Raw genomic sequence first — 22428 nt, 5'->3', positions numbered from 1 at the left:
CTGCTGCACAAAAACACTGCTGCAGGGGTAATTTCTGCCCTAAACCTTGTGATAGGACCCAACTTGTTCCATCCCGGAGTATCACTTAAAGGTCCAACAGTGCAAAATGTAAGTCAGGCAATTTCCAACTGGTGTTAAAATTTTATCAGGTGTTGGTAACACTTTACCTAAGAGGTCCTCAAATTTCATCAGACTTAGGTAATAATTAGACAAAGTTTTTTCTTATTTCTTTTAAATTACCCCTGAAATTTCATGAGAATTTGGTGAAAATGAGCACATAACTTCTGGCCAGATTCTGTTTTGCGGTGTGCCTGTACTCACAGTGTCTATCACAGTCAGGTAAGGCCAATTTACAACCCCGCTCTTGGTGAATATCACATCTGAAGCCTTTAGTTTTATCATGTAAAACATTACAGGCCTAATCATAAAGGTATATCATTTTGCTTTTAAACTCAATTATGCATATCAACAAACTCAGTACTAAAGAACCTGGTGAAATTAAATAACAAATAGCTAACTATCAACTGCTTATTGGGAAACTGAATTATTGACTGAACATTTTAAAGGTAATTATCAGAGGAAACAATGAACCTAACTTCCATTTTCAAGAACAAAGCAGCTATTTATCACCTGCTTCTCTGGAAACAGCAGAAACGTTGGGATACTTCTAAAAACATTTTGTGGTGGCTTGTGATTTAATTTCAAATGAATCATTTTCTAATCGTCACCTTCTTACCTTGCAATTTGGAGAAAAAAAACAGTAACCTACCAAAAGTGACTTGCGACAATAAATATTTGGAAATTATTTTAAAGAAGTTATGCTCTAGTTTCAAAGAAATAAGAAAAGACATTGTCTGATTATTACCTAAGTGTGATGAAATCTGTGGACCTCTAAAGTAAAGTGTTACCGGTGTGTTTTGAGAAAAACTTTTTTAGCATGAACTTTGATTTTTAAGTTTGACCCATGTCCCATTTATTATCATGGGGGACGCCTCATGTTGTGATGACAGAAATGACAAACAGCCAGGCTTCACGTCTGAGAAGCAAACAGTCTGTGATACAGGCTGATACGTAGACAGTGCAGTCAGAAAGATTGAGAAACAGACATTTCTTTTTTGCTGTCGTCAAGAAAAAATGGACAACCCCCAGCAAATCAGATTCAAGTTGTCACTTTGACAGTGTAATAAAGTCTCTCTTGTCTTTAGGCTGACAGCTTTTGTGGTAAGATCCTTTGCCAAAGCCCAGTCCTTCGTCTTCATTGACCCAGAAAAGATTCAGCAATCAAAATCATGGCTGGAAAGCAAGCAACGGCCAAACGGCTGTATCGAAAAGTCGGGAAAACTTTTCCACAACAGAATGAAGGTGAGCAGAAACAGTACATGGACTGGGTCAGAGTTGTCTGTTTCTCATAATCAGGTGACTCTACAAGGAAAAAGAAAACTGCATGTACAAGGGGTGGTGTTGGAGATCCCCTGATGATACATACCTGTTCAAACCTTCCTCTCTGCAGGGTGGTGTGTCTGATGAAGTCACTCTCACTGCATACATTGTTGCCGGCTTCCTGGAGATGAACCGGTCTGTTCATGTGAGTAGACTCTAGAAAGTCAGCTGGAAGCACAAACTTCCCTGTATGCTGAAGAATTGACCTATGGCTAAGCCACGCCCCCTCCACTCACTCAGACAAACAATGAACGATCAGTAACAGGTGCTATGGCAGGCAACACGGTGGGAAAGATTTTGTAGGATGTTTTTGATGATTTTTGAAGTCAGAAAGATCACATATCTAGAAGTCACCAAAAGGCTCTAAAGTCCACATTAGAGGGATATATGAATCATTTTATTATTGAGAAGGTCGATGAAAAGCTTCAGTTGCAGACTAAATTTACAGCTCCCAGTGTTAACCTGATAAACAGCATCTGGTCAGCGTCAGCATCTCAGACAACAAGACAGAGGATCAGCATTGGCCAGGACAAAAATATAACCTCCTTTTTACCATCTTTACCAAGAGTGTGTCTCTGTTAGTTTGGAGCTACAGTATTTACACAAATAGTTTGCCAACCTTTGTTATCTCAGCTACTACAGATAAGCAGACAATTGGACTCAAGTCATAGAGACTTGACTCGAGTGGCAAATTTGACAACTTGCAACTCAACTTGACTTGAGGGTAAAAAACTTGAGTCTCAACTTGACTTGAAAGACAATGACTTCAGACTTGACTTGAGACAAGCTGAGTTGGATGACTTGTAGCATGTTCACCACACTATAGGTTCACACTTTTATTGATTGATTGATTGGAGACAAGTGTGTAGCAAGAGCACAAGTATGCAAGTAGCCAATGGGTACACACAACAAAGTGCGGTTGTCTTCTAATAATGGTTTAAAGTTGAAAAACCTCCACTCTAAAGGAAATACAAGGAAAGCACAATGCAAGATATGCAACGCTAAAATAACTGAAAAAGAGGGAACAACATCCAACTTTATCGGCCATTTAAGGACTGCACACGAAGCCAAGGAAGTGAAACCAAGCTAACACTATCAAAAGTGTGTGCGCGTGTGTGTGTTGGTGATATGTTTGTCAGTCTTGTTTTGAGCATTGTTGCTAATAATAAGACAAACAATTTCACTCACCACCGTCTTAAACGTTGATGTGGGCTACTGTAGCCTATGTGACTGCATCAATAATCTCCATCCATGGCAGCAAGCCCCGTCTTCAACACTTCATCACTCTTCATAACAAACATCCAGTCATGACTCGTCGGCAGAGGAAATAACTCCCCCACAAAACCTTTATTCCCTCTCATTTAGCCTCTGATTAGTTTTTCCTCTAGCTATAGCTGCATTTAGTCCACCCTGTTATTCTTTTGGAAGGTGGATGGAGGACCCTATGCCAGCAAAACAAATGCACATGGTCAGGCATGGCAGCTAAATCTGTGCCTGATGACAAATGACATATTAAAATTATAATATCATTATAATATTAGAATATATGGTTTAATGCAGAGTTGCAGACTAATCTGCATGGTATTTTTTGACATTTACTTTTTTTTCTTCAAGATATAAACCTGAGGTATCACCATTGACTCAACTCCATAACCCTGTGACTTGACTCGACTTGACTTGATTTGCCCACAACAGAAAAAGTTAACGCTTGCTTGAGGCCTGGACCAAATGACTTGCTACTCGCTTGGGACTTGGCTCAGAGGGACTCGTACAATTGTCTGCAGATAAGCTAATGAAGCTAAGCTTCAGAAGCCAGCATTAGTTTGACTAGAGCCCTTTGGACAACAGCTAACAATGATGTACAATAACCAAAGATCAAAATCTAGAACAGAACAGGCCGATTAACTCCCAACAAACAAAGAGACATGATGAACAACGCAGCTATGAGCTAACGTTAGGCTAACTTTAGCTAACTTTAGAGAAAATCCCAAAGCATCCGTCATACTGCAGTGGTGGTTCTAGTGTCAGAGATAACGTTATATTTCTACACAGCAAAGTCACAACCTGCTTCCTGAAATACAATGTCAGCTTACTGTAGAAAAGGTGTAGACATTCTTGTTTGTTTTATCCACATTCAGTTGATGTTGTGGTCCACCCCACAACTTTATACCAAGAAGATACTTTTCTTGGGATAAACATCCTGTCTCCCAGCCTTTAAGGATACTTAGTGTTCGACTTGCATGTACCCCTTGAATACAGTTTGACTATTTCTAAACTCAAAATCTCAGATAAACCTCATAAAGCCGTAGAAAAACTGACTTTCTGCAATGTATTTCAATGGACATCCAGGCAGAGAATGTTTGAATGTATTGGAAGGCTATACGCACAGTGATTGGTTCATTGTGTTTGTAAGTGGGACATAGCCATAGATCAGTTGTTCAAGTTTACAGCTCGAGATAGTTGTTTTTACAGGCAGGAGTAAACGTCTCCTGAGCTTTTATAAGTGTGAGAGACACCAGGTCTGAGTGCACATTGAAACCAATTGTTTGACAGTGGCTCATCAGTCATTTTCTGTGATGGTTGTTCAATGGACTGATGGTAGGAACCTGTGGTGAACAACAGCTTGGCCTGCCTCAGAGCGTCCCTGGGGGACCTCAGCAACACCTATGCCACAGCTCTGATGGCGTACGTCTTCACTCTGGCAGGAGACATGGAGACCCGAGGCCAACTCCTGAGGCATCTTGGTACAGCTGCGATACGCACAGGTGGGTCATCTACGGTAGTTGATTGTGCAATTAATGTACCATACTTTTCTGACGTTAGCACACTTTGTCCACAGAGGGCGCTGAAACCAACTCAAACATGGGATCATGAGAGCTTTAGACACTTCCTTCTGTGTCGTCACTGTGAATGTATCTCACCACTTGCATGTCTTTCTGTTTATGGCTGATTTTAGGAGGTTTCGTCCACTGGTCTCAGACATCAACAGACACTTCCAGCTCTCTGTCTGTGGAGATCAGCTCATATGTGTTGCTGGCCATACTCAGCGTCCCTCCTTCTGCTGAAGACCTGGGATACTCCACCCCCATCGTCCGATGGCTGATCACCCAGCAGAACTATTACGGAGGCTTCTCCTCCACTCAGGTACCCCTCAAACAAAAGCCCCGTTTCCACAGAGCGGTTCAGGATGGTCCATCTCAGTACAGCACGTATTTTATGGCGTTTCCATTGACTAATTCTGGGACAGCTCTCCAAATAACTGAGACGAGACGTCTCACTTTTTGAGACCCTTCTCTAAAGCCGCGTTTCCACCAGGCAGTCGGGTTTGGTTTAGTCCGGTTTGGCACGGTTTGGTACAGTTAGGCCTGATCCTGTTTGCGTTTCCACAGCAAACTGTGCCCTCTTGTGGTAGGTGACGTGTAAGCCAGATGCCAAAAGCCGCAGCTGTTAAATAATGGCGTGACGCCAGTGCGACACAGTTTGTCCCGCTAATAAATCCAACAAAGAAAAACGCAACACATAGCATAGAGCATAGATGGAAGACATGAAGCATTTCGTCCTCTCTGTGATTGTCATGTAGCTCTTCGATACAAAGAACAATCAAGCTTTGTTTCAGAGAAGTCTGTGTGCTGCCAGGAGAAATGCAGCCGCTGTCGGGGTAAGTGACGATTCTTTTGACCAATCAACAGTCTGCAGTGTTGTAGCTCCACCTTCCTAGAGCAGATCAGTTCAGTCTGGCACCCATACGAAAGGGTCCCAAAAAGTGGGACTGCCCGTCTCGGTTATTTGGGGATCTGTCCCTGGATTAGTCAGTGGAAACGCCACAAAATGTGCTGAGACGAGCTACAACACTGCAGTCTGTTGATTGGTCAAAAGAATCATCACTTACCGTGTGACAGCAGCTGCTGTCCTGCTCTCCTGGTGGCACACAGACTTCTCAGAAACAAAGCTTGATTGTTCTTTGTATCAAAAAGCTACATGGAGATCACAGAGAGGACAAAATGCTGCATGTCTTCCATCTTTGCTCTTTGTTGCAGTGCACGCCGCCTACCATGAGGGGGCACTGTTGACTGTAGAATTGCAGGATCCGGCTTAACTGATCCTGGACCAAACCATACTGATCCTAACTGGACTGCTCGGTGGAAACAGGGCTATAGAGGACAAAGTTTGGGACAGTAACAATGCAAAAAATGTTCTTCACAGAGTCCACTTTCTACAAGCAAAGCCACTAAAACAGGATTAGCCTGAAGAGGATAGTAAAAAGCAGCAATTTTAGACTTGAAACAGCATTAAGGTCAACCACTCAGCAGAAAGTAGATTTTACAGACTCCACAGTGTGTTAGGACTTGGTGGAGGAGGTGAAAGGAAAAAGCTTGTGTTATCAACAGGAGCTGAATGTGTTTTTATTGTTGTAGTGGTCAAACAGAGAACTGCAGTTTCTCAGTGAAACAGTCCTACAATCCTGTCAAATGTTGTTTCTGTTTGCATGTTTTAGGACACAGTGGTGGCTCTCCAGGCTCTGGCTCTCTACTCCACTCATGTGTTCAGTCCAGATGGTTCCAGCACAGTGACAGTCCAGTCTTCTGGCGGTCAGCTGATGTTTGACGTGAACCAGAACAACAAACTACTGTACCAGGAGGAGCTGCTGAAGGATGGGACAGGAAAGTACAGTCTGGAGGTGAAAGGAACTTCATGTGCCTCAATTCAGGTCAGTGAACGTGTTCTTAGTGTCACTGGGGACTCTGATCTTTCTCTGAGGGTTGGCCTCATAAGCTTCTGGAGCATGCTGTGTGTGGTTTCCTGATCTTTATGTGGGAAATCACAATCAAGAATGTGTGGTCCTTGATGTTTTTTGGGAAAAATATTCAACAGCACACATTGTTTACTAAGGGGTCACTCACATCAGGGAATCAGTACCGTTTCCAGGGCCCAGTTTGTTTGAGTGGTGTGACTGCTCCAAACCGGGCTCTCCTGGTCCTGATCAAATCATATCATATCATTATTTTTTAATGTTTCATATCAAGTTGTTTGTATTTTTTTTCATCACCAGTTGCATTATAATATATATTTTTTATTTTATTTCATTTTGTTTCCTATCTCATCAGATGTTTCTGATCTAAAGACTCATATGGTTATCTAAAGTTTGATGCGATTGGTTTAAACAAAGCATTGTGACCATAGACTGTATATAGAGTGGACAGTGTGACTCCGCCATTTACCATTGTACGGCTTTGAAGCCAAAATTCCCCCATCACAGCCGCAGCCATTGTGGCAGTTTGGAGCCAGAGTCTGCGCAGTAGAGACGATGAGGGTTTCTGGGAGAATCTGAGTGGAGCTGGGTGACAAAAATATTTGTTATTTTTTTCTTTCGAGAGTCTAATCACTACCTGACTCCACCTCCCGACACATTTTACAATCCCCGAAAAAAATACAGCAGCTGTCAATCATCATTAAACGGTAAGTAAAGCTTCGTTTTTAACTTCGTACAACTAATGACAACAAAAAATTTCAGAAAAAAAAGAGGACTTGAATACAAGGCAGCCAAATAATATCTTCAAATCACCACAAAAATCGGACGTGAAAATCATTTCTACGAGATTTATTAATTTTTTAAAGTTTGACCCATCTGGAAAGGCTGGAAAGCTGTATTTTTAAACATATACTGCAGCCAGCCACCAGGGGAAGCAGTTTTTGTGGAGACCTCGCTTTGAGCCAAGCAAGCGGACGTCCATTTTTTTTACAGTCTATGATTATGACGCTTTCAGTGGTGTGAGTTAACTCGATAATGTGGTTGAGGTTTCACAGCTGCCTCAGTCACAGCTAAGGAAATTCTTACATCATCATTATTATTAACCTGTTTTCCAGATTTCTCTTCACTACAACATCCCAACACTTACTGATGGCACCAAGCTCAGTGTGGAGGTCCAAGCAGAAGCCCCCTGCACAGTCACAGGCAGACCCAGGCTTGCTCTGAAGATCAAGTCCCTGTGAGTTTGAATCCGGAGCACTGGTCAATGAAAGTCCTGCTCTGCATTTGGCAACAGAACTGTTAATCATAGCATCGTACTTCATTATATATCAGCAAAAAAATAACCCAACTAAACTAAATTCAATCAATATCAAAAACTTGAGCACTACAAAAAAATGTAGCTTGACAGGCAGAGTAGCAGCAAAGACCCCAAAGACATCACAGAGTGAGCATCAGCGACACTGGTAAAATCAGACACAGCATGCACGGAGGACAGTGGAGGTCAGCTGTAAAGTGGTGTGCAAGGGGAGCAGCAACAATTGATTTCATAGTTAAGTTCTTATCTGTTAACATGGTGGAGTTGGACTTAGTGTCAAACACTGCAGCCAGTCAGTAGGGGGAGCTCTAAATGTTTTGGCCTCTCTTCTTGAGCTGTCACCCTCAAACACTTCTAACGCTCTGATGCACAAAATTAAAAGTCCCAGTGATGTTTGCTTCAGTCAGCTTTAATGGAATGACTGGACTAACTCTTGCAGACGGGCACTTTCAAAGGTACAGTTTGTGGTGATCAGGATATGGAGCAGACAGTGATGCTGTCTTGGTAGTGACTCAATTGTAATGTTCTGTTTCAGGTACTTTGGTGAGGAGGGGACTACAAACATGGTGATCCTGGATATCAAGATGCTCTCTGGATTTGTCCCAGACCCTGTGTCTTTGATGAGGGTAATTTTTTTATAGTAACATTTAATCAAAGCGTTCTTTGATGTCATGAGGAAGATGACAATGACTCGCCTAAATGTGGTCTTTCACAGCTCAAAGGCGCCCTGCTGGTGGATCGTGTTGAAGAGAAGAAAGGTCACGTTATGGTGTATCTTACTGAGGTGAGAGAAATCACCGTGAGGAGAAATGATAGTGAACAAATGTGCAGATTTGTTACTGATCATTTCACTGGTTTGTCTTCCACCAGTTGCCCAAGAATGAACCCATTAAACTCGAGCTGGAGCTGATACAGGAGCTGCAGGTGCAGAACCTGAAGCCAGCTGTGGTCCACATCTACGACTACTACCAGCCAAGTAAATAAGATATTCTGACTAACATAGACGGTGAAGCTTTGTGTTTTGATAGAAGTTCCTAAAATGAAAACTGGTCTCTGATGTAGCCAATACTGGAAATGCTAACAACTGATCTTTACAATTGGACACAAAACAAGAGCAGACTGAATAGATCCAGCAAACTTTTCAACATCTCCTCCATTCTCTGTGAATCTGACTGCGCTTTTTTTTTCCTCCAAGATGACCAGGCTGAGACTCAGTACACCTACCCCTGTGCAGGTAACAGTCTTTGAAAGAGTGGTTGACTTAACAAAGATCTTTAAATCAGTTTCCTGGCTACATAATATCAATTAAACTACATTTCATAACACCTTTCAAAATTTTCTAGTAGACATATTGAAGTATGGTGGACACATTCCATATTCCAACAGTTCCAGGTTAAAATAATAAAGAATCATTAAATTGTTCATTCATCTATTTTCTCTTCATTTGCAGCTTGAACCCAGTGTTGTCTCAATGGTCCTAGGAAGATCCCAAATAAACTTCAATTTTTTGAAAGACATCAGTGAACTGTTGTTTTTTAAGCCTCCTTAAATTTATTCATCATAGCTTTTTAAACCACCTTTACTGACTTATTAAAGACTACCAAAAAAGTCTTTGGAGCTGAAAAAACGACTGATTTGACCACAGATTTAAGCTGAGTAAGAACAAAATAATTGCACAAAAAGTGTTCAGACTCATATTATTTTGTAATGGTGAACCCCTGCGTGTTTTCTCATAACTGGATTTTTGGTCCAACTCTCTGAAAAGAAATTCTGACAAGTCAAGAATCACATAGTAAAAGCTCACTAACTGAACAGATCAAGTCAACAGTAAAATGGTAATTTGAGGACAGTCAGGCCTGCCCCCATGTGGAGAAACGTATGAACTGCATCAGACAGATGGCAGCCGTCTTAAATGGATAGACTTGTTCTGTGTGACCTTCCTAGCCTATAATCCTTCATTGTCCTTGGAAAAAGCTGAATCAAAAATCAGACAGTCTCTTGATTGTGCATAATTGTTTATTCGATTCAACAGACCAGTTATGCCCACTAGGTCTAAACTTGCTCAAAATTAAAGGTGAATTAAAGAACCCTCCAACAAAAGAACATTTTATCCACCTTTCTCCCCAGGTTTCACCAGTATTTACTAAATGTCAGCAGTTCTGTACGGCTCACACCTTTCCAACACTGAAATGATTTAATTGGGGGATGTATTGTTTGAGGTTAGTTATAGTCTATAACAGGAGGTGACACAGAGGAGAAAATGAATGAGAAGAAAGTGCGTATTTATAGTTAAATTCAGCAGAATATACTGGATCTCTGTTGAACCAACAGACCTAATCTCTTAATACTGTGTCTTCACTTCCTTACTATGGTACTGGAACATTTTGGGTTTTTTGTGTTGTCACAAAATTCTTGGGCAATTATGTCAAAGCAGCAATCCCTCAAATGTGTCCTCTGTGAAACACTGAAAGAAATCTAATATTGACCAGTTTTTATCAGCTCTACACTGCAACCCAGATTAAATACCTCAGAGCACCGAGAGACAGGAAAGACTTTATGGAGCTCATATCTGCAGCTGGCTGACTGCTATTCTGATATAAAGCACCTTCAAATCATCTTATCCGTACTACTCAAGGACCATTGATGCAACTCTCAGGGTGAGTTCAGGACAGGCGAGTCCAACATCAACCCAATCAAGTATCTGAAAGTCATAAAACGCATAAAGCATACATGAGGACCCACTGTTGCTGTATTCCTGACTTTGCATTAGAACAAATGTTCTCCATGAAGCTCTCAGTGCGACAACAGTTTGTGGCAAAGCTTTGATGTAGCTGTAGATGAATGAAAATCAACCTGGTGGTGTGTCAACCAAAAAAAAGGATCATGTCCTCAAAGCAACAATTACAAGTAGCATGGACTCTGGCTCCATTCTGAAGCACATTTCCATAAGTTAAAACTATTTGCATGGAAGTAAAAACAAGGAGAGGGGGAAGATCAGCTAACAGGAAAGGTTAAATGGACTTCAGTGTTTCTACTTGGTGTGAACCATAGATGTGCTGAACAAGAGCTTCTGCTTTTTCTTTTTCTTCTTTCCTCCTTTCTCATCTGAAAGAGAACACACCAGTGATAAGTCTTAACATTTTCGCACCAGAATTAATATCTCAATTTGTTTCAATGAGAGGTTTCATCTCCAGATGTCAGACCTGGTTCAACCACAGGCTGTGGAGGAGAAGCTGGACCACTGTCCAGCTGCAGAAGCGCTCTCTCAAAAGCCTGACTGAAGGAGTTTTGGAAGCTGGGGACAGGGACACGGTCCGACCCGTCACTCTCTCCATCACTGTCTGCAGCTGGGGGAGCTAGCAGCTTATCTGTGCGGCAAAAAAACCACAAGAGTGACATTAAGACGCCTCCAGGGATAGCACTGCTTGGCAGACCAAAACAGGTTTTACAGGAATGATATGACAAACGTGTGACTTGTACAGATAGACTCACATTTTCATGAACAAAGCAACCAGTGAAAACAGAGATGAACATGTTTGTGAGGCAAAAAGATCATTCAGCTTTCAAAACAGTGTGGGAGTTTAAAGGAGCTGGTACTGATAGATATTACAAAGAAACATCAAGGAAAATATCTTACTTACTGAAACAACATTTATCAAAACAGACTTTAGATAAAACACTAAGATGAAAACATATACAGTCGACTGGTTTTAGATTCAGCTGAAAGCTTTGCAGTCAAGGCTTCAGCTGAGTTCAGTTGATGGATCATTTTTGTTGGTTCTTAAAGGGGCTGTGAGGAGTTAACGAGATTATCGGCGCCAATAAAGTTGTTCCTAAATGCTACTTCTTAGGCTCGAACAGGACCGGGTTGATTTTAAGTCTCTTTATAACACCACGCCAGCTGACAAAGTTTAGTAGTGAGAAGAGATAAAACACAGAGATCTGTTTTTTTTCTCTGCTGAAAATGATTTCTGTGATTGATTTTGTAGTGATGGCGGACACAGGAGCCTAACTGTCAGACAGGAAAAGGACAGAAGAGTAGAAGAAAGACAAACAGGAGAGATACAGCCCAAGCTAAAGGCTAACACAGGAGCTAAGCTGTTTGTGCTAATGTTCTCTCCAACCCACAGTCAGCAGTTATTCTGCAGTGGTCTGTTCAAACTTGAGAGTCTATCAATAAATAAAGAGTGAGGTTACGTTAGCTCTGCTTGGTAGATAACTGGCAGGATATAACCAGGATTTACTAACGTTACACATTACTGACATGTCTCAGAGCACTGAGCTTTCATGCTAAATATACTTAACGGCTAAACTATGGTACAAACTGACAATGTTTTGTTTGATGTCACGTTTCAACTGTAGGGCTATATAACTGTACTGATAAATACCTTACCTCGACGAGTTGTATCCAGTAAAAAGTTGACTTGAACAAAGAAAATCTGTTTTGGTCTGATCTCCATTTAACTCCAAAACAAACACACGCCTTATTTAAAGTCACTTTTTCACAATATTGTGCCTGAGACTCCAGGCCAAAGGGCGGCACTGTAGTCCGATTTAAAAAGCTCCTCCTAACAGAACGTTTAAGAAAGGTGACATTAAAACTTAACATTTAGGTTGTGTTTACCTTTAAAAGAGGATCATTTGTTCTTCAAATGTCAAAGTAAAACTTTGAGGAGCTAAACTGAGACTCTGAATGAAAACAGCCTGAATGAATGCAGCTTTACCTTTCTTTGGGGGGACCCTGGGTCCAGCGTCAACTCGAGCTTTCCCATCTCTTAACATCTGTACAGGAAACAGAAAAAATCCCAACATGTCGTGAATGAGTAGTAGTAACATGCTACAATATAAGCAGTTTAGTTCTGCATCATGAAGTTATCCTGAATTCATCACACACACACACACCTGTGCAAAGGACATGCAGTGGGAGTCATCCTCCACACTGCCCACGACAGGTGAAGGGCTTTGCCCGTTCAGACTGGGGAATCTTAATCCATCTGAAACAACAAAAGGAAAACTTCACAAACTGTGTTTGAGGTGTGTAAAATATCAGCTGAAAGCTCTGAGCAGTAAATCTGGAGAGGACGGAGCTGCTGGTACCTGAGGAGGGGCTGCTGCTGAGGGGTGACGGGGGGTTGAAGGTGAAATCAGGCTGAACTGGAGGGCTGCTGTGGTGAGGTGGAGACCCGAATGCTGGGAAATGGTGGAGGTTCTCCAATCCGATATGCACCTCAGGAACTGGGAACAGATACAAAATAAAACGTAGCTGATCCTTCTCTTAATCTCAGAGTAGCTACATTTGTTCTGATTCTTAATTTTCAGGAGCTGTTACTCATTCAGCTGCACTTACATTTACCCTGCTTCTTATTCTCCTCAATTTCAATCCGCTTCTCTCTGCGCTTCTCATCCCTCAATTTTTTCTGCCTCAGGCGCTTTCTCTTCTCCAAGTCATCTAGAGGAGAAAAGAGCATCAAATACAACAGATTAAATCTAAAATCTGTAAATGAAGAAACAAAAAGAGGGAGAGAAAACTGCTCTCACCTGCAAAGGAGTCCAGAGTTTCTTTGGAAAGGATCGGGGGGTGCAGAGCTAACTCACAGAGGCTGAACTCGCATGTCAGTGGCAGGTGAGCCAGGTAGCGATGTCGCCGACGGAGCTCCTGCAGGAATACACGGACTGAAAATGAGTCAAAGCTACACCTGCACCTGCCTGGTACACTGCATCAAAGCTGAAACTGTAAAAGTTAGTTTTTCTGAGCGGTACACTGTTTAGTGCATTTGTTTGCCGACCTCAGTGACTGTTTGTCCCTCGATCTCCACCACCTTGGCAGTGATGGAGGCAGGACTGCCCTCCACACTGCCGTATTCACGAAACAGACAGCGTACATTCACAGGATGCAGGAACATCTGCTGGCAGTCCTCAGCTGGAGGAAGAAATATAAGAGGGAAGACGAAGATATTAGAAAAAGTTTGATTTAGAGCTGAATATTAAAAAAGAAGGACGACGGATGTCAGGACCAACTCAACAGGTTGAGGTATCAGTGAAGAAAAGCACAAACCTTGGTAGAAGTGATAATAAGGTCCATGCACTGCGCTGGTTGAGGGGCGGCCCTCAGCTTGGTTAGCAGGACCCTCGTCACCAGGTTCAGCTTCTGGAGCTTCATCCATCACAGCCTCAGGAGGCTCCTCCAGGACACAGTCCAAAGCACCTTCAGAGAGTCCCGGCGGCTCTGCAGAAGCAGCCTCTGGAGTCTCTGTGGCCTCCTCAACCTCAGCAACCTCCTCAACCTCAGCAGCCTCCTCAACCTCAGCAGCCTCCTCCACTTCATCATCAAAGGCAGAGGAATACTGCAGTACAGGCTGCAAAGACAGGACAGACAGGTCAACAATTACAAGACGTAATGCTGAGACAGTGTGAGAGAAAACACCAGTCAGATGATTTAATTCCATCACCGCTTGGTGTCCATGTGGAAAGCTGTGAAAATGAGTTTTTAGACCCACCTTAGTGCTGCTGGTGTGAGTAACCACTTCCTCCACAGGAGAAGAAGGTTCCTCCAGGGTCAGACCGGACAGGTCCAGGTCCTCTCCTGTGTTAGCCTTCTGCTTCTTCAGCAGCATCTGCTCTCGCTCCTACACAACACAACACAACACATACAGTTCGTCAGTAAATACCGTCAGTCTGCAGCTAAGTAGCATTTCATGTACAACAGGTTTTATACTTTTTGAGGCCATACTTTTATTCAGCTGCACCAAACCACCTGACATTTAGCAGTCATATTTGTTCTGTGCACTGTTTTGTACGACGGCGTATAAGGGCCACTAAGAAATGAAATAAATAAATACATTTTCGAGAAAAAAACTCAAAATTTTCGAGTTTCTAAAATCGCAAATTTACGACTTTAGAAACTCAAAGTTTTGCAAGTTCATTAAGTGGAAAATTTACGACTTAATAAACTAGTAAATTTGCAAGTTAAAAAAGTCACAAATTTTGGACCTTGTAAAGTCGTAAATTTACTGGTTTATGACAAGTCCCGGGTGTTAGTTGATGCACAGGCACAGGGGATGCCACGCTTGAGAGATGCAGATAAGCTGAAAAAAGCTAAGTTGAAAAAATTGTAAAATTGAAGGTTGTTTTGTGACAGATATGGGAGATGTCAGATGTTTTCATGCGTCTTTGTACAATCTATTTGTCCATCTGTGATCTACTGAGAAGTCAGAGTGGACTGTAAACTGTAATCTATTGCTCTGGTCTCCGCTGCAGAAGTGCGAGATCGGCTGTTAACTTTTTTTCACTCCTTCGTTAAACTTCTCAAGTCCAGTGTGCTGCTTTCTTCTGAATAGCCCCATGGCACGACAACGTCTTTTCAGAGCTCGTAAGAATGCAATGACTCTGGGCTAAAACCAGTAGTATCTCCTTATTGCCGAGATCAACTGCAAAGTAAAATCTTAGGAGGCTGACAATTCGGTCCATCTTGCAGTGAAGTACATAACTACGACGGCGTATTAGGGCCAAATTTCCGACTTTATTAACTCGCAAATTTACTAGTTTATTAAGTCGTAAATTTCCACTTAATGAACTTGCAAATTTTTGAGTTTCTAAAGTCATAAATTTACAACTTTACAAACTCAAACATTTTGAGGTTTTTTTTCTCTAATTTTTTTTTTTTTTCTTCAGTGGCCCGAATACGGCATCGTAGTTTTGTGCTTTCTTCCCACTATTTTTGCGTTTTTTACCAGGCAGCAAACTCTGTCTGAAACTACAAGACAATGTGAAAGTGCTAAACTCTGCTTTTCATGGAGGGTCTGCTTGAGGTTTGCTCTGGGAAGTACCAGAAGTCACATACACACCAAGCCAAAAAAAAAGATGTTTTCACTGCAGAAAAAAACAATCAGAGGCACAGCTTATTTCACATGACTGACTGAGCACCCTGTAGCTGTTAGTGTGGAGACTTTGTCCATTTATCAAACAGTCTTTGGTCTGTCATCTTATAGATGTGCTGTCTGTTGCTTGCGGGCTTGAGAGGAGCTGTACTCACTTGCAACAGACAAAGAGCACTCTGGATGAAACATCCCTGGCTTTCCCCCTCCTGGCTGAGTTTGACCTTCAGGATTTCTCTCTCCTCAGCTATCAGGCTCAGGACCTGGTCCAGGGAGGCCAGCAGCAGCTTGGAGTACTGGCTAAGACGTGCATCTGAAAAACATGTGATCACACGTTTATTTATGCTTTTTTAATTTTATTTTTGCTCAAAGAAGCCTCACAACAATGACCTTAAATACTGAACAATAAACAAGGCCTACACAGAATGTACTGTATCAGTCGCCGACTGATAAGGTGTCGTTCTTAGGATACGACTAAAAAACAGTGCTGCCAAACTATCAAGAATAGCAAGGAAGTTTTGTCTTAACCATTAGAACCATTGCGGTCAAACAGACATACTGTGTAGTTCTGTTTCTATGTGTTTTTTTAACTTCAAATTTATCAGTAAGAAGTCTGAGCTCCTGAAACTGTGTGATGACCTGGCTCCCCTCCCCCACTTACATACCAGCTCCTTCATCTCCCCTCTGCACACAGCCTCTTTCCTTCCCCCTTTATTTATGTTCCTCCCTCCTCACCACTAGAGTGTTTGCTAAGTAACAGAAGTTGAGTTTTTCACCAAACAAAACATTTTTCACAGCAAGTGAGCCACACATGGAGGAGCGTTCTTATGGAAGTAGTGATGCTGTGTTTGAAAATGAGTGTGTAGACCTTCCACCCAACAGGTACAGACCAAATTGATTGATCAATAATTGTAGAAAGAAGGCTGTTAATTTTGTTTTGATTTGTGTCGTATGCTGCATCACAGGGTTTAGATACTCCAGCACCAAAGGCAACAAGTAACTGAGAAGAGTCATCACAGCATTTGGAGTCTGACTTTCAAGAAAGAAGATTCTTCTTTCTCTCACCTCCAAAGCGAACTGGCCCCTCCACCTTCACCCACTTAGAGATGGGCATGGCCACCAGAGTCCCCTTCTCCCTCCGCATCAGACGCATGGTGATCACATCACCAGCCACATACTGCCTGGTCTCCATTGCAACCACACTGCAAAAAAAAAAAAAAAAAAAAAAAACACACAATATAAGTGACTGAACAATATCTGAATACCACACAGGGAAGTTTTCATGCTTTTCTTTTCTTATCTACCTCTTCAGGTCATCGGTATGCACGGCCTCATAGCAGATGGGGCACTTGGACCAGTTCTTGTCACTCAGAGACAGGTAGTGCAGCATGCATGGCCAGCAGAAGATGTGCCCACACCTGGTGATGCGGGCTGCCACAGGTGGGTAGAGGCAGATAGGGCAGGATGGCACCTCATGACTGTAGATGCGCTGGAGAAGTACACAAACAGCTGGTCAGTAAATACTCAGATATTCAAAGTGGAGTTCATGTCTCATTTATATGCACCAACAGCACAGCTCATCAGAGGAAATCACTCACCACTTGTTGCACACAGTCCCAGTTCACCAGAGTGTCTGGATCAGTGCAGTGAGCCTTGTAGTCCTGGTCGTCAGTCACCACAAACTGGCAGCTGAAACACACACACAGTGAGCTCACTACCTTGTAACTATGCTCAGTATTTCATGTCATGTGATGCACAGGGAGGCTGTGTACTTGGCCTGCAGAAACAGCTCCTTGTTGAAGGGCTTGTGCTTATGGCCCCATTTATTACGACGGCCCCAACAGGCATGGCCACCGTCTCCAACACCACCACTCCCTCCACGCGGTTCAAAGGTGAAGTTCAGAAGGTGGTTCAAGCTTATTTTCTTCGGTCCAGCAAATTGAGCCGGGCTAAACTCGGCCCGGCGTGTCTCTGCTACCTGGATGAGCAGAGATAGAAAACCATTTTTACAGTGCTTCTTAAAACTGACTTTTGTTTTTCAAGTCAGAGGCTGAATCTCTATGTCCACACTCACTGATTTGAGGGCTGTCCCAATATAAAAAAGGTAAAGTGCGTGAGGGCTCTCAGGCCGACTTTCTGAGCTCTTAACTCATCCTTACTGTAAGTCAGCATGGTTGCAGACTTACTGTGAGGGAATTACCCAGAGTTCATTGTAATGTGATGTGAAACCATGGAAACATGGGGTTCCCAGAGGAAGCCCACAAACACAAAGAGCGATGCAAACAAGAGCCACGGAAATAAAAAACAGTGTCGATGTTTCATAACTTTAGGTCTGCCTGTCTTTAAGAATAAACATATAAAACCACTTTAATTGGCCCAAATATCTATATCTTTACACATACAGTTTAATTAATAAATTCAGACTTTGTATATTCATATTTCTTTCAGTTAAGTGGATAAACTGCTTTGACTAATGGGAGTGTGTCAGTAAAATGACATTTGTTTCCATTTAAAGCTGGTGCAATTCTTACTGCTGCTCAGGTGAGACACATTATGACATGCAGGTTGAGTGAGAAGTGCTGTCCAAATCACAGTTACACTATTTTGAGCCCCTGCAGACTCATGCACTCAGACACTTTCCAGGTGATTCTAAGTCCAAGGGCTCAGGTCTCAGGGTTTAAGGGGGACTTTGAGATTCAGCCCAAGTCTCCAACAGAGATAAAGGGTACTCTTTAAAATACCAACCTCCTCGCGTCGTCCTCCGCCTGTAACACCATACTGCCGTCCTCCACCTCTCTGGGGGGGTCTCTTCTCAAAATTTTTGCTTTTCTGTGTATTGGCGCGGCGAGTGCCTGGGAAACTGTCCGTTTTGGGGAAGGCTGGCTCACGCTTGCGGTTGTAGCGCTTGGAGCCCCCATTGTTTTTACCCTCTGAAACAGAAATGAATTAAACAAATGTGACACCATTCCATTAAGAAAAGCCTGTGTTGGATTGTTCTTCTGACAATATGACAGAATATTAAAGTAAGTCACCTGACATCTTTTGATTGCATGAACATAGCCAGTTAAATGAATCATAGTAAATACTACATAAAGACAGGATATGAATTAAAGCACTGTTTTAATGAGCACAGTAAAATATCAAAAACCCTAAGCTGTGTTTTTAAGCCACTTATTGATGTAAAAACATCTTACAAACAGTTGAAGAAAGTCTTCAAACTCTACCAAAAGGGTATTCAGTCAGATTTTGAGGGGATTTACAAAATAATGCATAACGGTTATTCACTAATAGTTTGAAATATCGTATGCTCAGTAATGATTTGTTTTAGCAACCTGCTGGGAACAAAGCTGCAGATCTGCAAATACTCAAAAAAGTGCATTTGTCTGTGCATCCATCATGCACAAATGCATGGCAGTGTTGGAAATACAAATATAGTGCAGTGTGCAATTATTAGCTGCATTTCTGACAGTTCAGAGGGTCAAATGTTTGAACAACGACGTCAGCCCTATCAGATAAACAACCTCTGCGCTACTGCTAGGCCTCACAGGCCAAACAGCGACGAGCAGTCAGCAACAGTGCAGACGTTGTGTTTAGCCAGCAAAGAGTCACAGTGGTGTTGTTTAGTGAAAGGTTTTCACCTGTTTTAGGTTTAGATTCGCCTGGTGTAGGGCCTGAAGAGCTCGAACGAGGTGGAACCTTGGTGCTGGTGCTGCTGTTGGGATTCTTCTCCATGTTTGTTTCTGTGCAGTGAGCTATACTGAGGTCGAGCTCCGAGCAGAGAGCCGCCGAGCTCTCTAGCATCAAACTGAAAAACTGAGGAGGAAAGCGGGTTGCAGTGAGTGCGGGAAAGGCGACGAAGGCCCTGGTTCATTTCTGTCAAACGCGGAGACCCCATCACGGCGACATCTTGACAACAAACAAACCCGAGAAAAATAAGAGACACGGTTTCGGCGTCTCAAGTTATGGAGGCTGTTGGAAGAGAGGACGTAAACTCGCCACGCGGGGCCAAGACCCCCTGAATTTAAGGTTTAAACTCGTTTGGGTAAACAAAATGCCTCTGCGAAGGCGGCAGGCGTTTCCCAAACGCTAAAAAACGCGTCAATCTAATGATTTTTACCAAAAGATAAATTCGTTTCAAAGCGCTCTCACTAATGGCGACGGGTCGCCAGATCGGAACCTGAGAGACCCGGATGTTTCTTGTACCGTCTGAAAACACATTCAGTGTGGAGATACCCTGCAAAGCATCATGGGACATGTAGTACCGAAAGATTTGTTTTAAAATAATCGGAAGTACAGAACACAAATACACCAAACGTTTATGTTAAGTGATGCATGTAGTTATGAAACCATATTGATTTTCCATACCTCAGTTTTGAGAATTTTATACTATTTTAATACGTCCAAGTTTCTCAACAGCAGTGCATGCAGAAGATATATTAGGACACAGAATACAACATTTTGTTCAAAATATAAATTTAATATATTTATAGAAGTACAGATTGCTACAGAACATGTTACCAATGCAGTTAAAGTCATTAACAAAACAAAGACTCTTTCTACAAACAAAAGTCAGTCCCCATTTCTGCCTTGTATTTGTAAATCCCCATGAGACAGCTTTGGTTTATTTTGATCACCTTTAAATATACAACCCTAAGTGTTCCTCAACAGAGTTTTTTCTGGATGTATGGGAAGTGCATTTACCCTCCAACTTTCTTGCTGTTTGCATCACAGATCCACAACAGCAATTATTTTTAGGCTCATAAACTCATTCATAATGCTGATGGTCTCAGTGGATTTCCCGAGTATCAAAATCTCATCAATATTGTTTTAGCCAGGTATATAAACAAGAAAAATGTATTTTAAAAAACTGGGGCAGAGCAATTTAGTATCAGTGTTCTGTATCAGTGAACAAAACCAAATGTAATGTCTCTCTCTCTCTCTGATAAAGAGATGTATATGACAGTTTTTTCTTTAACAAAAAAGGAATCTGCATTTGAAGGGCTAAATATTCCTTCAAATAATACATTTCTTTTTTCCATAGAAACAAAAATTCAGACAGAACTTCACAGCTGTCTTTTCACTGCATGTTCTAAAGTCATTGCTCTTCATCTTCATCACTCTCAGATTCGACTTCAAATTCTTCTTTTTCTTTTGTGAGACAGCATTTCAGAATTGCCCGCCGAACTTGTTGTTTTTCTTCTGTAAAAACAAAAAAAAAATGAAAATTACAAGAAAAGCAACCATGAATTTTATTTTATCAAGTCCTTTTGAAGTTTTGTATTCATGTCAACGGTAATATTGGAAAAAAATCGTACAATTTTAAAGTCAAAAATTGGTTTTTATTCATGAAAAACGCTTCAGCAAATAAAACAGATAAACAAATAGTAAACAAATCACTCTCCTCACTATTTCTGTCTAAATAATACTTAAAGGCTGTAATCAATTTTCTTACCTTCATTTTTACATTTAGGGAGCATTCGATGAATTTGCTGGGTATTGTATCGGATCAGAAACTTCTGACAAGTTCTAATGGTTCCTGGAAAACATTACACCTTTGTTACTTTTTCAATTAACACTTAAAGGATGTTTCAAATATTTTTCTAAATTCTGATTAATGCTGAAAATGGAAATGATTTTTTTCTTACCTCCTACATTCAAACAGTTGAGAAAGCACTCAATTTTCTCCCCCCTCGTCTCTATACTGGTGATGAAAGGTAATGCAGACCAGAGGATTTTATAGCAACTTTTGGGGAAACGCAGAAACACTATTCCAGTAACAGAATTCAGGTATTTAACTGGAAAAGAAAAAACATAACGTCAATAGATGGGTAGTTAGGTAGTTAAGTTGCAGTGTTGGGTAAAAAAATAAATGATCTTTAACCTTTAGTAATGATTTTTATGAAAAGATCAATTTTTATTTTTTCAACCAGTTAGGTCCAACATCAACTTAGGGGTGATGTGCTTACTTATTAAAAAATGAAATAAAAGATCCCTTAAATATTTGACAATTACAATAATAAAACATGTTCATGTTTAGTTTAAGTTAACAGTAAACTCAAAAAAAAAAAAAAAAAGTGTATAAACAATTTAAAAAAACGTTTTCCAACATGTCTAAATCTAAGAATTAAGATCTTTGAATGTGCTGAATGGTTTGCTTTGTGCTCTCTTTACTGCAAGTTAAGATTTTACATCGGAAATATGAAATAAGTTACATGATAAAACGTTTCACATCAAGATAAAATGAAATAAGATTTAAACTGTTGTCCAATAATCACCTAATTTACAAGTGTCGTCAGGTGTTGGTTTCAACCTGTTCAATCCCACAGACAACATTATTGGCCGACCTTTTATTTACTAAGTCATTTTTTACCTATTTAATCTCTTGGAGTGTTGGATTGACGTAGGGTACCTAATTATTTTTTTAAGTAAAACGAATATGGTTATAGAATACTTCTACTACTACTGATATAATACAACACACAAAGATAAAATTGTTATTGTCATTTGCGGTGTAGAATTTGGGATTTAACGGTTTAATGCAGCAAACTGCATCAAGGTATCTTTTTTTATAAAAAGTTTCACTGGCGCAGATAAACTTACACTACCGGCCCACATGTTGTATTTGAATGCCAACATTGTAACGATATAAATGTTTACTTTTTACCTGAAAACTGCAGATGAAGTTTTTATCCTTACTGACCTGAGAATCCCACACTGCAGAGAGCCGCCCCGTAGTCCCCATGTATCCTGGCCACTGCTGATTTCACTGCCAAGGCAACGGCTCGGTCATCCAGGAGTAACAGGCGACTCCTGTCCGACACAACAACCTCACACAACAAGTACCTGCAGGCAAATGAATCACGAAAACGATCAATTGTGATTCAGGTAGACGAAAACCGTAAATTTTAAACTGTGTATGAGGGAAACGCTTCTACCTCGATTTCACCCGCACCATCGCAGCGTGTCTTCTTCCGTGGGAGCTTCCGTCAACACAGATAAAGGATGCTTGGTTAATTTCTCTGGTGCCACCTGCTGGACAGACATAGTGA

General features: G+C 41.4%; 3 protein-coding genes across 5 annotated transcripts in view; 1 reads left to right on the top strand and 2 right to left on the bottom strand.

Annotated features, from left to right (window-relative positions):
* LOC141790987 (alpha-2-macroglobulin-like) overlaps positions 1–9020 on the top strand; it is a 41208-nt gene extending 32188 nt beyond the window's left edge. For all 3 annotated transcript variants that reach the window (XM_074671164.1, XM_074671162.1, XM_074671163.1), the window contains exons 28-38: positions 1206–1362; positions 1511–1585; positions 4043–4205; positions 4397–4584; positions 5936–6148; positions 7306–7427; positions 8041–8131; positions 8221–8289; positions 8376–8481; positions 8701–8739; positions 8956–9020. In XM_074671164.1, coding sequence (XP_074527265.1) covers positions 1206–1362; positions 1511–1585; positions 4043–4205; positions 4397–4584; positions 5936–6148; positions 7306–7427; positions 8041–8131; positions 8221–8289; positions 8376–8481; positions 8701–8739; positions 8956–8960 — 1228 coding nt within the window. In that variant the 3' untranslated portion in view covers positions 8961–9020. The remainder of the gene's footprint in view (positions 1–1205; positions 1363–1510; positions 1586–4042; positions 4206–4396; positions 4585–5935; positions 6149–7305; positions 7428–8040; positions 8132–8220; positions 8290–8375; positions 8482–8700; positions 8740–8955) is intronic.
* A 466-nt stretch (positions 9021–9486) lies between these two features.
* On the bottom strand, positions 9487–19586 carry rnf10 (ring finger protein 10). The gene is made up of 17 exons (XM_074671165.1): positions 19018–19586; positions 18125–18309; positions 17152–17357; positions 16978–17068; positions 16684–16868; positions 16445–16581; positions 15538–15692; positions 14003–14131; positions 13561–13861; positions 13292–13425; positions 13044–13161; positions 12853–12954; positions 12603–12740; positions 12408–12499; positions 12230–12287; positions 10709–10873; positions 9487–10610 (listed from the first exon to the last, which is right to left on the bottom strand). Exons 1-17 carry the CDS (start codon positions 19178–19180, stop codon positions 10537–10539), a joined length of 2433 nt encoding a protein of 810 aa, XP_074527266.1. The 5' UTR covers positions 19181–19586; the 3' UTR covers positions 9487–10536.
* Positions 19587–19835: 249 nt separating this feature from the next.
* pop5 (POP5 homolog, ribonuclease P/MRP subunit) lies at positions 19836–22408 on the bottom strand. Its single transcript, XM_074670823.1, has 5 exons — positions 22315–22408; positions 22080–22222; positions 21025–21174; positions 20832–20915; positions 19836–20578 (listed from the first exon to the last, which is right to left on the bottom strand). Exons 1-5 carry the CDS (start codon positions 22332–22334, stop codon positions 20475–20477), a joined length of 501 nt encoding a protein of 166 aa, XP_074526924.1. The 5' UTR covers positions 22335–22408; the 3' UTR covers positions 19836–20474.
* Between the last annotated feature and the right edge of the window lie 20 nt (positions 22409–22428).

This window comes from Halichoeres trimaculatus, unplaced genomic scaffold, assembly GCF_033239565.1.
Source record: "Halichoeres trimaculatus isolate MK-OKI-2021-1 unplaced genomic scaffold, fHalTri1.1 fHalTri1_scaffold_5, whole genome shotgun sequence".
In the NCBI taxonomy this organism is placed as follows: domain Eukaryota; kingdom Metazoa; phylum Chordata; class Actinopteri; order Labriformes; family Labridae; genus Halichoeres; species Halichoeres trimaculatus.
Note: the sequence above shows the minus strand (reverse complement) of the source record. Positions and strands in the feature narration are given on the sequence as shown.

Excerpts from the sequence above, each read along its gene's own strand:
- rnf10 (XM_074671165.1), bottom strand. The coding sequence starts at position 19,180 with ATGCTAGAGAGCTCGGCGGCTCTCTGCTCGGAGCTCGACCTCAGTATA. Across the intron at positions 16,869-16,977 it reads GGGACTGTGTGCAACAAGTG|CGCATCTACAGTCATGAGGT; the intron begins GTGAGTGATTTC and ends GTACTTCTCCAG. Across the intron at positions 10,874-12,229 it reads CAGGGTCCCCCCAAAGAAAG|ATAAGCTGCTAGCTCCCCCA; the intron begins GTAAAGCTGCAT and ends TTTGCCGCACAG.
- pop5 (XM_074670823.1), bottom strand. The coding sequence starts at position 22,334 with ATGGTGCGGGTGAAATCGAG. Across the intron at positions 22,223-22,314 it reads ATGGTGCGGGTGAAATCGAG|GTACTTGTTGTGTGAGGTTG; the intron begins GTAGAAGCGTTT and ends ATTTGCCTGCAG. Across the intron at positions 20,916-21,024 it reads CAACTGTTTGAATGTAGGAG|GAACCATTAGAACTTGTCAG; the intron begins GTAAGAAAAAAA and ends AATGTTTTCCAG.